Source organism: Perissodus microlepis, chromosome 10, assembly GCF_051167445.1.
Source record: "Perissodus microlepis isolate ML-2025 ecotype Zambia chromosome 10, ASM5116744v1, whole genome shotgun sequence".
Lineage (NCBI taxonomy): Eukaryota > Metazoa > Chordata > Actinopteri > Cichliformes > Cichlidae > Perissodus > Perissodus microlepis.
In genome coordinates this window covers 16,748,466-16,764,463 of record NC_140470.1, presented here as the reverse complement: position 1 = coordinate 16,764,463, position 15,998 = coordinate 16,748,466, and the positions used below count along the sequence as shown (strand labels likewise).

Here is a 15,998-nt window from a genome sequence, read left to right as displayed (position 1 = left end):
ACTTATCTTAAAAAAGAATAATTATGATTCATGTAATTATTACAATGGCATGTAATCTCATCTCTGATCATTGCTGCACAGGCACAGCTTCATCCTGCAGGGTTTTTTTTAAACAATCAGAGATCTCAGGAGGTCAGACACATGATCACGGATTTGGGTTAGACAGAGGGCACTGCACTGTGGGATTAAGGTTGCAGCAAGGCCACACTTAGTACTTACTGAAAACTGAGCCAGATTTATTTATGTTTGGGCCAAGTTTTTCTGAGTTGGAAAACAGAAGGAAGAAGAGAAAGAAAGAAAGAAAGGAAGGAAAAAAAATAGCTAGTCAGAGATAAAGACATCCAAAGAAGAAAAAGCTCAGGGAGGTGCAGGGGGGTGCTGCTGCCCGGCTAATGCAGTAATACCGTGGGAGTTACAGGCACACAGCCAGTGTTGTCTTTAATATTCTTCATGCTGTTTGCTGCCCAGAGCTGACGTTTTAAACTGCGCCTACATTAGTAATGGTGCTCACAATGAGGGTTTTTTGTTGCTAATACTAAACAATGATAAAAAAAAAAACACATTGCAAACACTTTCAAAATCCTGATTTACTGTCTACTAAAACAATCCTGTTACTTACACTCAAAAAATATTTATGCATAAAATGAAGTAATCTGATTACATGTAAATTTTCCATGTAACTACAGTGTACAACATTACATTTAATGGAATATGGTCAAATGAAATTTACTTGAATGGTACACATTGAGTTTATACCAGCCATATTTCCCTTAATGATTAAGTATTTTAATAAATAAACCTTTGATTTTTATGTATTTCACTGTTGTGCAGTCAGATATTTACCTTTGCTATTTTCCTTTAAAGAAATATAAAAAATGTTATCCTAAATAATGGAAGTGTGTTTTTATTTCTTTCAGTATATTTTAACTCACTTTAATTATTTTGCCAAATATTCAAAATTTCATAACAGATGTTTGCTTGTCTCCTCCCCGTCAGTGGCTGCCTCCTTCTCACCTGCAAACTGTCTGTCAGAAGTCCCTCTGCCTCCAAACTTGGTCACAAGTTTCCCATTGGATTGAAAGATGAAGACGCAGCAAGCCTTGTTGTCCACAGTGATGATGTGTCCGTTCTTATCCACAGCCACACCCTTGGGACCCATGAGCCGTCCTGCACCGATCTTATTCTGTGATGCAGAGAGACAAAAAAGTAGTTTAGTACTTTTTCAAGCTGAAGGTAAATGGTGAGGCAGAAAAACACCAAAAGACTATTTTTTAATAGATTTCACATATGAACAACCCTTAAATGAGGCATTTAGTGCTGTTCAGCCTGCACAGAGATCTTACCTTAAACTTCCCATCAGGAGAGAAGATGCTGACCCACCGATTGTCATAGTCGGCCACCACAATGTCACCGTTCATGTCAACAGTGACACCCGTTGGTCTTTGCAGCTGCCCTGGAGACCGACCTCTGACCCCAAAGCGCATCTTGAATTGGCCGTCATTGGAGAAAACCTGCAATTGGGTCCATCAAAGCAAAGAGTTTTAGAGTGTACGGCAGAGTACACTCGTCTGAATATCCACTTCTGTGCGATCACTGTGAAACACGTGGCTACACTGCCTCACCTGTATGCACTGGTTGTTGCTGTCAGCCACCACCACTCTGCCATTACTAGAGGCTGAGATCCCCTGGAGATTTGTGAACTCGCCTTTCTCTCTACCCCGAGAACCTGACAGAAAAAAAAAGGCAAATACTCAAGAAATGTGTCATTTACCATTTTCACATTAGTCTCCAGTCTTATACACTGTGCACTCATGCCGATCGTTTACCAAACTATGACATACGTTTTGTTGGATTCATTTCCTATCTCCCAGGCTTGGGAAAGTTTGTTTAAAGCGGCAAAAGAGTTCAAAAGTAAATTACAGAAACTTGCTTGAGTTAAATAATATGAAGAAGTTGCAAAACCTTTGAATGCCAATGACATTTTTTTTTTATCTAAGCCAAAGCCAAATTGTCTATAAAAAAAATCTATAAAACAATCAAGCCAGATCAAAGTTTTATTGTGTAGTCTATTGGCATGAACTTGAAATTGCAACTGCCTGGAGCGGAGAGTGTCAATTTAAAAGCCTGTCTTGTGGCTTAGAAGCTAATAAATGATGACATAAGTATTCTTGATTTGTAACAAAGATAATGTAACTTGTGTAGGACATAATTTGCTTTTCCGTGTCTCTCTTACCCACTCTGTAGATGAGCTCATCTTCAATGGGGTTCTCCTTTTTCTTAGTCGTGCTGTACATACTGGAAGGCCGTCGCACTGCCTTCTGCCGTATGTGGCCCCCCGTGCCACTGGGGGACTTCACCCTCCGCTTCACATCGTCTGGAGATTGCGGAACATCTGACGGCTTAACTGCTCGCAGTCGGAAAGGGCTGCCACGTACCGGCTGTCCGTACAGCAGCAATGAAAACGAGTACTCTCCCTCAGAGCGTAACGTGTAGCCCACCTCGTATGTTCCATTCTTATTGTCCGTTATCTCCGTCTCTGCAGCCCGGCTCCCATCAGCGGACGTTATCTCTGCTTTTAAAACTGCGTTTCCTGTCCGCACCAACTCCCCATCCTGCAGATAGGGTTCACTGAGTCAATTTCCGAACAACACAAAATCTTCAATATTCACACGGCAGCCACTAAAAAAGCACTTTCCACACATGCATGAGAAGCTTATAATAGATTTCTTTTCATAAAAGTAATCCCTGAAAATTGCCTCGGTGACCAGAGTAGCCACCATGAAATAACTTTTGGAAACGAACTCTGATAAATGCCATGAAATTGAATGAAAAGCTAAAGTGAAATAGCCACACACAAGAAAAGCAAATAAATGTCAGTAAACCCATTAGAGCCAAAGCAAAAAGTAAATGGCTTAATTTACACATATAGCAGAACAATATTACGATAGTAAAGCAACATAATTCAGAGACAGTACTTTGTCTTTTGTTGTCACAGTAATAGTTTGGTGTTGCCCAGTTGCTGCATGGCGGAGGCCCTCTCCTGTGGCCACGGAAGTGTGAGCCACAGCTGCTGTGGTGAGGAGAACACCCAGGTTCTGGATGGAGCGCCGCAGGCCCTCGGTCTCCACCTTGAACACACAGCACATTTGAATTTTGAGTTTCTTAATACTTTTTATTATTATTTTTTATTATTAAGGCTTTCTGTGTCTGCAGCTGGTAACTACTAACAAGCTAACGACTGGGTTTATACATTTGTTTTATTACCCAGACCAAGGAGGTAATGTTTTTGTAGCATTGCATGCCTGCTGTTCAATCTGCTGGTATATGGGAATTGTAAATATTACTTTTGCTGCACTACAAGCTTCTTTCATTACATTTAAAAAAAGAAAACAAACTGAATATATAAAAAAAATCCTATAAAAGTAAACACCGCCCACAGAGTGAGCTGCCTTGGTGGAGATTTGTCCTTTCTGAGTACTGCTTGTTATACATGTAGTCAAATTACAGTCACGTGAAAAATAAAAAGTTTCGACAGGACTCACGCAGACCTGCGATGTGACAATCAGTCAAACCACCACAATAAAAACAGAGGTCACGACAGACAGCAGTCGTTACCTGGCAGTCCAGGTGTGCATTCTGATGAGGATTCTCTGGGAAGTCATGTCTGGCCAGCGCGTTTACTCGCTCACTCATTTGCTTCTGAACCAGCAGCACCTATTCTTACAGGAGATGCATATTGTATTTTATTTAAAGTCCCTCCCCCCCATCTGTACCTTTTAATACAGAACTATATAACTACTGAAGAACAGACATTCTGCTACGTTGCTACATGAAACTTGAGAGTCAAATCCTTTAATCCTGTTTGACAGGTTGCTGGTATATAAAAATTTCCCTGCCCACCTCAGTAGCACTACCATGGCTGAGAGCTTGCTCTGTGAAACTGCAACTGCTCTGAATATGTTCCTTCCCCTGGAGGAGAGCTGAAAGCTGGGCCTGTAGGACCTGTGCTCAAGAATAAGAAGGAATAAGAGAAAACGGACACAGGAGGGTCAATAGAGCGTGTTAAAACAATACTGAAGATGAGAAAAAGCAGCCGAATACATTAAAAAAGAGGAAAATTAGGAATTAAATGTCAAGAAAGCAATAAATCTCTGGTATTAAGGACAAAAACATATGCATGTGCGTATACATGAGTGAATGAACTGGTCATGAACTAACTTTCTGCTTGGTACTGCAGATATTCTCCAAGTCTGTGATGAGGGCCGTCTTGCGCTGATGCAGCGCCTGTTCCAGCTCTTCAAATGTACTTGTAATTTCCGCTACTGCCTCATTCTTCCTTTCACTCAGCTGTCGAGAGATCTCACTCACCAGCTCAATGGCTGCTGTTAACTGAGGTAGCCTGCAACATGAAACAAGGTGAAAATGTATTCCATAGCAGCTGAACACAATGAAAATGTCTGACAGACGAGGCACGGTGTGCACAGATCGCCTAAGGTCTGGACCAAATGCTTAAGCTGCTTAAAGCTTTCCCGAGGTATCAAGACCCCCACCTGCTGTGTATGGCATCCAGCTGTGTCTTCAGCGCAGCCTTGTGCTGTTCCACCACATCCCGCAGAGGAACAGTCATGTGCTCCCTGTGCTCGCCCTCTGTGCACTCCAAACACATGGCTGTCTCACATGACTCGCAGTAGAACTCCATCACCTGCAGAGGGAGACAGAGCGAGTCGTTCTCTTGCAAAAAAAGAAATTAATGTAACATTCAGTTCCTTTTACACCAATTACTGCTTAAAATAACACGGAAAGGAATTTAGGTAAGGTGATGACTCGGGTAGCATATCTCAAAAGAGCTTCTCACCTTTCCTTCGTGGTTTGGGCAGCAGAGCGGCTTCCCTGCAGCTGCAGCACTGACTGATTCCAACACACTGCAGGCCTCTGGCCGCGAGCACTCTGGGTCTCGTTGAAGGACCTAATGCAATACATTCTTATATTCAGTGTGGAACAAGGAGGTATTTCTTTATTTTGTTATTTGTAATGTGCATTTGAATTATCTGGCTAATGCATTGTGTTTTCAAACCTCCATAAGATTAGTGATGAAGAAGTTGTTCTGCAGGGCACAAACTCCTTTCTCTGGCAGGATAGATGTCTGCCGGCACACTGGGCATGAGAGTGTCAGAGACTCAGGGGGAATGTAGGTCTGGAGACAGCTGAAGGAAGAGGCCAACAAATATATAAATATAAAACTTAGATAACCAATACAGCAGAAAAAAAAGAAGAGGAAGGTGTGAGGAAGACAGAGCAATCACATAATAAAGAGAGGCAGTGCCTAAATAGTGCTCCTGTCACAACAAATAAGGCAATAGAGTGGATTTAAATCAATACAGAGCCCACAGGCTTGAGAGAAAACATGCACACTCTCTTTGAGTAAGTGAGCATCTGGCAAATCAATTTGACTAACAGAGTCACTAAGAGGCAAAACAGTTCAATCATGAATACATGTGAAGTGCATTTTTTAAGGCTTTTTTCTGTTTGTGCATCTATGTGTGCGTTTGTGTAGTTTGGATTCTGGCCTGGCTTCACGCATGCTGGTAGTCACGTCTATCCTGCTTGGCTCTACATGCTAAAGATTTTTCCAGGTTTGGTTAACAAGCCCACTGGAGCGTATCAACAACATTAGACGCTAACAAGGGAAAAAACCAAAGCCAGTCAGTAACTTTCAGGTGCAGTATGCAGACTGCAATGCATTCCTTGTCTACAGCCCAGGTGCCCACCCTCAGGTGATGTACAGCTGTATTTCTTTAGTTTCTGTAGTTAATGATTTGGCGATTAATACAGTAAGAAACCCTGAGTCAGTTTTCAGGATAAGTCTCTGTTTTTTTACAAAAGTATGTTTGGCAGCTGCTTAGGCTGCATGCTGGAACAATTATATTTAATTTATGACACCATACAAGCTCGTATCAGCCAAGCCTCCCTGTTTCTGCTTCTGAGAACAACTGAGCGGTTGAACAAAAACATTTTTTCTATCAAATATTTCGTCAAAAATCAAAAATGAAGCTCGCTGGGAGCAGCAGGCAGGGATTCAAGGGTAAGAAAATGTCATTTATCTATTCTAATTGCTTTTACTGTTGTTGTAAAATGTAATTATTTTGGCATCATTTCTATATTATGAAGTAGTCGTATCCTAAGGTTATATGCAAAAATGACAATCACATACAGAGGACATCGGGAGCAAAATGAAGCAAAGTAACACCCTCCCAAAAGGAATAGGCCCAGCAGGGGTTTGCACCACACCCCTCTTTAAAGTACATAAACCCACCCCAGCATTAAAACATCTGTCTGGAAATATTGCGTATAGCCCTAGACAAAAATCTGTTCACCTCAGCAGGACTCCACATCACATGCTATCCAGTTAAACCAGGGATTAAACTTGCCCTCCGGTGGGCAAATGCAGCTCAGACTGCATGGGGAAAAAAAGAGAATTATCTCATACTGTGTGGCTTTTAAAAAGCCATTCGATAAATATTTGGTAGATCGTGGGTTTAGGAGCAAACCAGTCTGAAACATAATCCTGGTTTTCTTCTGTAGCCAACAACATGCCCCTTCTTCATTCTCCATCCTCCCACCATGACCCACAACAAGCTTTCAAAAAACTTCCTCCTGCTTGGCTCGGCTCTAGCATTGTCACCTGAGGGGGTGTCATCCTTCCCAAGAAACTGTGGATTGAGCCACTGTAATTGTGTCTCTCAACAGTGAGCCTTTTCTCAGACTGCAGTCCTTGACAGTCCCTGATGCTGAGGAATGCACTTATCCCAGCAGCGTCAGTGACGAGAAGCGCTCTGGGCTTTTTAATTGTGTGTAGGGATTTGCAATAGACGAGGTTCCTCTATTGGCCAGCATGTAGGTATGACAGGAATTCTATGATAACAGGGTAAGAGACAGGATTTACTAGAAGAGAGACAGGTATGGTAAACAATGTACTGTAGCTCCTTTGAATGGCCAGAAATAGCTACATGCAGCAGACAGTGCGAGCAGCAGTAATTCGGACTCTTGACCGGTGTCATTGACGCAGACAGCACAAACATTAGTTACCTTTCACAGAAGGTGTGCAGGCAGGGCAAGACCTTGGGGTTGCGGTAATGATCCAGGCAGATGCTGCAGACCAGAAACTGCTTGTCTATCTGACGCACCACAGGGCTGGTACTTCCAGCCTCGCGCTTTGCCATGGCAAAGGAAATTTAAAGCCACGGACAACGACAGCAGTTAACCTAACAAGAGAAAGAGAAAGATGAAAATATTAAAGAAAAATGCTGCACTCCAGCTTTTTCTTCGGTCTTCTTTGCTGAGCTATTGTTCAGCAAACTTTTCAGAGAAGGTACCAGGAACCAAAGCAAAACAAAGCTGTTTAATGCCTTGATCAGAACAAGCACACTGTTATGCAGTTATTTCTAGGTTAATACCAGAGCAACGTCATCTGAAAGAGAGCTGAAAGAGGCTTGCAGTTCATGCTCAGCAGATGCACATGAACCATTATGGCCAAATGCATGAGTAACACATTAAAGTTATAAAATACAAAAATAAGCAAAGAAGGCGTAAGAAAGAAAAGGCTTTGTAACGAGCAAGTAAGCACTCAACAAAAGGGTTGTGTTGTGTTTTTGTTTTTTTTTACAAATCCACAATAATCCATTGAAACAGTCGTAGTTTTGAACATACAAAAATAAAAAAAAAACATAAGAAGTTTAAGCTGGAATAGGCTTAATTTCTTATTTTATGAACCACACGGCTACATTTTCACATTCACAGCAAACAGCACACCTCTGTAGGTAGAAGTTACATGAAAGCCAGAAACCAACTGTAGGGTGACCAGAACAGAGAAGTCTGTTATTGTTCTCACATTAGGAAAAAAAAAGCTATATATATGATGCAAGGTATGGATATTTTGCCTAGCAACACAAACCCCTGCTGCCTCCACATGGCCCACTTTCACATTCATCAGTGCAAGGCCAGCAAATACGGCAAAATTCATTACAGCAGTAAAAAAATGCTAGTGAAGCATCGCTTGCAAGATCAGGTGTTAACTGAAAACAAGCATCCAGTGCAAATATTGTACATACGTAACAAGAGGTCTTAACCACATAGCTTGACTTGATGCGTGGCTTAAATTTGCACTTTTGTTGAATGCTGTTCATATCATTTTCATCTCTCTGTTGCTAACAGCAATGAATTCAGCCACATTTTCTCAGTAGGTCAGCACATGCATTATTCATGCATCAGGCATGCACTCATGTGCTCATACAGATGGAGGGGTAGTACATGCCTCAAGTAAACACACAATGATAGGAAAGCAGTTATAAACATTACACACACACACACACATACAGACACACACTGACAATCATTATCCCCCCACCAGACTTTCCATCCTGTCGGCACATCTGTCGCTGCTGGATCTAATACAGCTCTCAATCCCCTGTCCCATCTCCGCTCGTGTCCTATTGTTAGTTGTTGCCCACCGAGCATGAGCACGCGCACGGACACTCACACACCAGAGTGGGTAAAAGCCAAGCTGTATCTTTCCAGTCTTTGCACAGAGGATCCAATGACATACAGTCCCCACACTGGGAGGGTAAAGGTCATATCTTAAGCCATCAACTCCAAGAACAACATGTCACATTTGTACTCGGGTTAAAGACATGCAGGGTGTCAAACGGAAATGATTAGTGGTAAGTAGCTTATGTTTTGTCTAAATCGAAATATGCATTGTTCTCCATAAGTCCTCTGCTTTAAACCGGCATTTCAAGAGTATCTAGTTGTCTCTGCTGGACTCCAATGAAAAGAAGCTGGAATGTCTCCCGAGTGTAGAAATAATAGGGGGATCAACTACAGGATGTATTCAGTTCTTCAGCACAGTTCTCACACTTCTCCGTCATTCTGTTTTTCTGTACTAGAACACACCGATACTAATATCATCTGTTATGACGTCTGTCTAAATTTAGACTCGTGTATTAGTGACTAGACGAGGAAGCAATGACAGTGAGGCTAAAATAAGACCACCGGTCCTCGGGACTGCAGGACAGTGAGGTGATTTGTGTCCATTCGTCTACTGCTGGTTTCACAGCACTTTTCTTGGGTGGACCGCTGTGAAAGAAGAATGCGGAGTCTGAAAAGTGCCAAATAATAAGTACTCTTCCTTAAAACACTGGAATAAAGATTAAAGTAGCAGTGTGAGATGATGCAACTTTCAAAAAAGAAACTTAATTTAACATGTTTTTTGTTTTTTTTTTGTATCTAAACTATAGCTGAGGCAAACCTTTTGCACTTTCGAGCTTTAGAATGAACTTGATGGAGACATGAAAAGCAAACGCTGTAACATCAAGAAGATTTGACCGCCGTGGATGCACATGAATGAATACACTCGTGCGTGTACACGGTTACATGAATTCAGCAGACCAAGTTTTGACACGGGCCCCATCTTCATTCATGCTCACTTAAACTCCTAAGTAGGCCACGATGCTTAGTTTTGATGGTCTAAAATATCCATGACCAGTTTTTAACTGACAGGCTTTAAAGTGAGTGAAGGGAAGCAGATTTAGAATTTAGACTCTGCAGTTAAAGGCACTGGGATGGGATAAAGCCAAACACATTCAGGATGCATGAAGAAAAATTATGCATGAAGAGGATGCGTCTTTGAGAGAGCTGCCAACTAATACCATAAAAGCAAAAATGTGTCATAATTCTCCTAGCCATTATAAACACAGTAATAATAGCAGCAATGCTGCTGGTGACCTTAGATTAAGTAATTCCCCAAACTCGCAGTATTATAGTATTTGAATGCTGAGCTAATTGTTTTTGTGTGTGTGCTTAAGCGCATGTGTCACGTTCTGTTTACTGTTGGCTTTACAGAACACAAAAGTGACCATGTTCTTTGTCTCATTCACGACTGAAACCTCTGCTGGTGCTTTACCGTACCACAGGATCCTCACAGTTTGGATGAACTCTCTCTTACAGAACACACATGCAGATAAACCTGAAAAAGTGGCAAGACGGGATATTAAATGTCTTCTTCTCGCTGCAGAAGCATGGTGGGAGAGATGGGTTAGAGCGCGAGACATTTTAACAGGCCAGAGAAATAATGCAGGAGAAGTATGATACTCTCTGTTATCTTCTCACTGTGATACACCTGTGCAACACCAACAGATAAGAGCTGACAGCCTGTGTAAACACGCAAAACACCAACACTCCACTGTGATGACAGGTGAGCTGATACTGTAAAGTTACACACACACACACACACACACACACACAGGCAAACATGGACATGAAAACAAAAACAAACAAACACAAAGTCGACAGAGACACTACCTACTGTCGGTGAAGTGGAGTACATCTGTCTAGAAGACTTCATGGCAACTCTGTGTTAAGCCACTGTAGCACTCAAGAACCAGCACACGCCCTGAGTCACACACTCTTGCCTTCTAGTCTCTCTCCTCTGACTGCTCTTCCTTTTCCCTTTTCCTTCTCTCGCTTTTCCCTTTTCCATGCAAGGCACACGCACTGAAGAGGGCTGAGCGGGGATGACAACAAAGGGTGGGACTGTAAATTGAAAGTCCCTCCTACTGTCAGTGCTGTTTACAAGCATGAGCTCACTCTATGCCCTCCTACTGCTGCGCTCTGATTGGCTGGGAAACCTAAACCAGCAAGCAAGATGTATTGCATCATGGGCCAACAATTTGCGCTGGACTGGAGGGTGTGACTGTTGGACAAAAAATCTTAAAATCCAAAGAACATGCTGCACAAAAGTCCTGCTGAGTAATAATTAAATTTGTGAAATACTTTGCACAGTGATTAGAATATATGTTATATTTGTATAATCTAGTATCCAGTTATGAGGAATTATGTCATTACTTGGCCATCCAAGCATGCAGATGCATGCTTGCAGACACATTTAGGGCAGCCAAATAAAACAGACTTATATAATTCATGAAGTCACTTACAAAAAAACTAACTTTAAGTGAGAATATCAGAGCATATGCCTCTCCATCTAGTATCAAATTACACATATGCACGGATTAAGACGGACACTCTGAACTGAAAAGGGGATTATCATTATGAAATTTCTTGCCATGGGATAATTTTGCACTCAATCCCTTAAATGCCCTGTCCTTGTGATGTGGTCATAATCTGAAGCCAGAGGTGACGATTGCCTGACAAAAAACATCAATCTACATTTAATCTGTTCGGATTAAGTCCAGTCTTCTCTCCTCCCACGCTCTACTTCCTCTGCACCCACCCACACACACACCTACCTTTCCAAAATTCTGTCATCCTAAACTCAAAAGCGCAGACTGATGTGCTGGATGTAACAGGAAGTAGAGGGATAAGAGGATGAAGACAGAATGAGATATGAGCAGCCGTCTGAAGGGAATTTATTGTTGCCTCATCGATGTTCTGGCACAGTTTTGTACATTTTTGTGTGGCATTGTATGGCACTTTCAAAGCGCAAGGAATTTTTGTAGCCACTTATAACTGTTAAACAAGCGGTTTGAAAACTTGTGCAACTTGATAGTTACAAGATAGCACTTACTAACATGTCACCATTGGATGAAACAGTCTACGAGCATATCTTGTTTTTGTGTTGCATAGAGAGGGTATCTGGCGTGACCAATATACTCAATGCATCACTGCAGCATGGGCCGCCTTTTCAAAAAGGCCCTTGTCATCCCTGCAGTGAGCACTCGCACTCGAAAGCATTATTAGTTCTCCACAGTTTCTGCTGAAGCGACAGTTCGTTCAGAATATATGACACCTGCAGTTATTAAATGGGAAGAAGATGAACCACCACTGGTATCACCAATGAGTCCCTTGAAATAAGTAAAGGTAATATGAAAGGAGTGTGCTGAGTGTGTGAATTACAGGTTCTCTTTTTTATTCCAAAATAAATAAAGATTGCAATTAAGTCTTTTTCATTTTTATTACACTAATGCTTTTGAATGAACACACAGCTGCAGTTAAACCTGCGACTTGTGTAATGTCAACAGTCAAAAGAAACCGTTCTGCCTCAGGGTCGGAGTAATGACAGCGATGAAAGGGATGTTCCCTTAAAACCCCAAAGAAATAAAATCCAACCCTCACTTCAGGGAGTGAACAAAGAATGATCAAGTAATCAAATAGCTTTCACGCTGCGTTTATTTTTAATTATTTTTTTGGTGGGGCCTTTGGTGTTCTTTTTCTTTTTGTCAGTCCTTTGAGAACCGACACAAAGTGGCAAATGATGTGACAAGAAATGTTACATAAGCGTGAGTAACAAGGGGTAAGGGTGTTGCTGTACTTTCTTGGAGCCAATAACATACCGACTCCCAGTGCTGCACACCTGATATTTTGCTATTTTTTGCTTGATCTTGTTTTCTGTTAGGTGCTCTACCTACATGATGTAGTGTTTCTCTGCCAAACTCTCTGGAAGCTCAGCTGAGAACATTTGGAAAGATGTGGAAATGATGGAAATTCAGAGAATTTAAAAAAATCAATCAGAAGCAACACAAGGAACACGCAAATACTTCTGGTTATTTATTCTACAATTACAAATTGAACAGGAAAGATGAAAAGGAACATGATACTGAGAGCTTAGAGACTGCTGTGATGGTGCTAGAGTTTGACAGCTCCAGGTCTGACACCATTCCTCAAACACACATAAGCTCTTCAATTCTGAGTCATACTATAGCCCCACAGCAGTCGCACGGCAGCCAGCAATCACATAAAAAAAAAGCACACCTCACTCTCAAATTTGTTGTTACAAAGACATATACACCAGCATAAAATACAAAGATGGTGTGTATGGTCCAGCACGTGTAATCCCCCTTTGTGTGCTCAGAAACCTTTTGTTCTCTTGCGCAGTCCACTCTTAAATCCCTACATACATGTATGTATTTCTATATATAGAGCTATCAGTTCTCATTCCCTTCACACACCAGGCACGTGCCCAGCATTGCAAACGCACTGTGCAAAAGCGCAGGGATCCTCAGATGACCAGCATAAAAATGACTCCAACATTAAGAAGGAGCCAAACATTCACATCAGCCTCTCTTGTGCATAACTACCGCACATAGTATAGACCTGCAGTCTTTTTATGCATGCTCTTGTGCACACATTCATGTAAACTGGCTATAGCATCAACACTTCAAAGCATGGCCACAAAGCCCTCAGGGTTTGTTTGTTTTTTAGTAGCCATCAGTATGTGCGAATGTGTGCAAAGTTACCAATGAAAAAAATAAAGAGCTTCACAGCAAGTACTGACCTGCATAATGCTGGCTGTTATGCCTGCATAAGGTTTTATTATCCCAGGTTTTCTAGCTGAATTCTCGGCAAGTTATTGTCTAAATACAGATCATTGATTCATCAGACAGACTGTTTTAGGCTACGTAGATGCTGAGACTATATACATCTACTATTGTAAGAAAGACCAGTTACTGTCAGCATGCAGTACAGTACACTGTACATGAATGTCACTTGACTGAAGGGTAAAAAGAAAATAGTGATGCTTTCTGTCAAATACAGTGGCAGTTATCAAGCTGTCTTTACACAACAGCTGGCCTCAGGGAAAGCAGGTGTGTGCATGCATAAATTGTGCAGCGGATGTTCCACTTAACACAAATTTCCTTTCGGCTTTACAAACTAGCGGAGGCCAGTGTCTAAGTACCAATAGTGTTGACACATTTCCTTCTGCAATTATTCTGTAAATGTTAAATGTCACACTTTTTACTCCACTCTCTCTTCTTAGACCATTAGTTCTATATTCTAATTGTAAACTGCTGAAAAATTAAAAATTAAGTATGAGGACTTAAACAATCTATAACCTCAAAGGGTTAAGGATTTTGGTTCCCGCTGACCACTATGTCATTTAGTTTGTAAGAAATTACATGATGTATGTCATTAAAGAGTTCCAACTAGAATTATTTTTTTCAAGCTGTGTCCATGAGCAGAAAAAACCTGAACTGGCAAGCAAACTTTTCCAAGTAGAGCGTCGACTGTCTCCAAGACAGCTTGGCGAAATTCAAACAGAGCATCAGAATGAGGAAGAAAGCTGATATAAGTGACTCTGAATGTGGCAGATAGACTGATCTGTATCGATCTACTGGGCTTTTCCTGCACAACCATCTCTAGGGACAATGCTCTAATAAAGACAATAGAAAAAATGCTTTGTTGATGCCAGAGGCCAAAAAATAATGGGCAGACATGCAGTGTGCTCATAGGAGGGCAACAGTGACTCAAATAACCACTCGTTACAGCCAAAGATATGTAGAACGGCATCTCTCAGCGCGCAACATGTTGAGCCTTAAAGTAGATGCGCCACAGTAACAGGAGAGTGCAGTCGGCTTCACTCATGTCAACTAACTTTGGACTTGTTACCTGGTCTGATGAGTCTTGATTTCTGCTGCAACTTTTGTATGTAAACAGCATGAAAGCATGAATCCATCCTGTCTTGTATCAACAATCCAGGCTAGTGGGGGCTGAATGTGTGGGGGGTAGTTTCCTGGCATATTTTGGGCCCCTTAGTGCCAACTAAGCATTGTTTAAATGCCACCGCCTACTTGAGTATTATTGCTATCCCTTTATGACAAAAGTGTAACTGTCTTCTGATAACCTGCTAGCAAAGTGTAGCTAATAAAATGGTCGGTCAGTGTTTATAATCAGTGTATATAATCATAGTATATGAGCAGAAGTTGTTGCTTCAATTAATGGCGACTTGCTCATTCACTAATATTGCCACTATTGCCTACATGTTTTCATAGTAGTCTGTTAGACAGTTACTGCATTGCCTTGCTTGTTTTGTGCTGGATGGCAATGTGCATCAAGGTCTGTCAAAATAATATAATTCCCCGCTAATAGATTATTTACACATATTATTATGTGTGGTAATAACATTAAATAAGTATTACGTTATCTTCAGTACTGGCATGTCATACCCCTAAACCCTTTCTGATGATGAACTTTAAACAACATCGCATCATACTCTGAAGTCTTCATAGTTAACTTGCAAAACCTGCAGAATAATTGGCAAGTACAGCCTCTAAAATCAGTGTAGCAGCAGAGTAAAGCTGTACCCTGGAGCAACACTTTTTAATCCTTATGCATTTGCTGGAGTTTAATGTTCAGCCGATACACCTCTGGAATAAACCATAAACAAAACACGTTTCTGTGTCTGCTGCAACCTGAAAGCCATTTTATCCATCGACGTATTCACTTTAATGCAAACAGAACTTCATCAAGAGATTCTTGCATGAATAAGATCAAGGCAGACATCAGCACAGAAGTTCAGCTGCACTAAGCCTTGAGAAACAGATACACGAGCAGCTCAGATAGGGAGATACAGCCTCCTTCACATCTCTCAGTGTGTATGATTAAGGGCCAGTGCATGAGAACTCTCAAATTGTAACAACCTCCTAATACGTGACCAAATTTGGAGAGAAAAAGATGCAACCCCTCTCTTTTTGGCTCTCATTTGAACTGAATAACAAAAATTCTTGTGACATTGGCATTCATTAGTCTTGAATGGTTTTTACACAGAACATCAGAACAGAATTCAAATAGCCATTTATGAGCCTGTAACACAGCAGTGTGTGCAAATTTTATCCCACAGTGTAAAATATACTCCAGAATACTGAAGTTAGATACAGCACATTCAAAGAAAATGACACAATTCGCAGATTCTTCCACTTCTTTCTCTTCCGTACCCAACTCTGCCTTTCCCAGCAGAGAGAATTATTTCAGTGAAAGAAGAGCATGTGCCACGGGGTAGAGGAGCTGATCCTGAAATAATTTGTTTCTTTAAATAACTGGGGGAGTAGATGCCCTGAGCTAAATATATATTTACATAAACAGATAGTTTCATCTAACATGGCATAATAAAACCATGTGATATTAATTTCAGGTACACTGGAGTATATGGGACCTTCCTTATCTATGGGTTTTGGTTTTTTTTTTTTAGTATTTAGCAGTTCAGGTAACCA

General features: G+C 41.2%; 1 protein-coding gene across 7 annotated transcripts in view; it reads right to left on the bottom strand.

The window, feature by feature from the left end:
- Positions 1-15,998, bottom strand: part of trim3b (tripartite motif containing 3b) — a 32,302-nt gene that overhangs the window by 3,765 nt on the left and 12,539 nt on the right. For 3 of the 7 annotated variants that reach the window (XM_084942498.1, XM_084942500.1, XM_084942497.1), the window contains 13 exons: positions 7,087-7,262; positions 5,075-5,204; positions 4,856-4,966; positions 4,551-4,702; positions 4,219-4,399; positions 3,901-4,002; positions 3,616-3,714; positions 2,976-3,128; positions 2,234-2,612; positions 1,623-1,726; positions 1,344-1,511; positions 1,015-1,183; positions 220-261 (listed from right to left, as the gene is read on the bottom strand). In XM_084942498.1, coding sequence (XP_084798624.1) covers positions 220-261; positions 1,015-1,183; positions 1,344-1,511; positions 1,623-1,726; positions 2,234-2,612; positions 2,976-3,128; positions 3,616-3,714; positions 3,901-4,002; positions 4,219-4,399; positions 4,551-4,702; positions 4,856-4,966; positions 5,075-5,204; positions 7,087-7,220 — 1,924 coding nt within the window. In that variant the 5' untranslated portion in view covers positions 7,221-7,262. Of the gene's footprint in view, positions 1-219; positions 262-1,014; positions 1,184-1,343; positions 1,512-1,622; positions 1,727-2,233; positions 2,613-2,975; positions 3,129-3,615; positions 3,715-3,900; positions 4,003-4,218; positions 4,400-4,550; positions 4,703-4,855; positions 4,967-5,074; positions 5,205-6,374; positions 6,913-7,086; positions 7,263-10,356; positions 10,594-15,998 lie in introns of those variants that run through there. The other 4 variants (XM_084942501.1, XM_084942499.1, XM_084942504.1 and 1 more) reach the window with 4 other exon arrangements.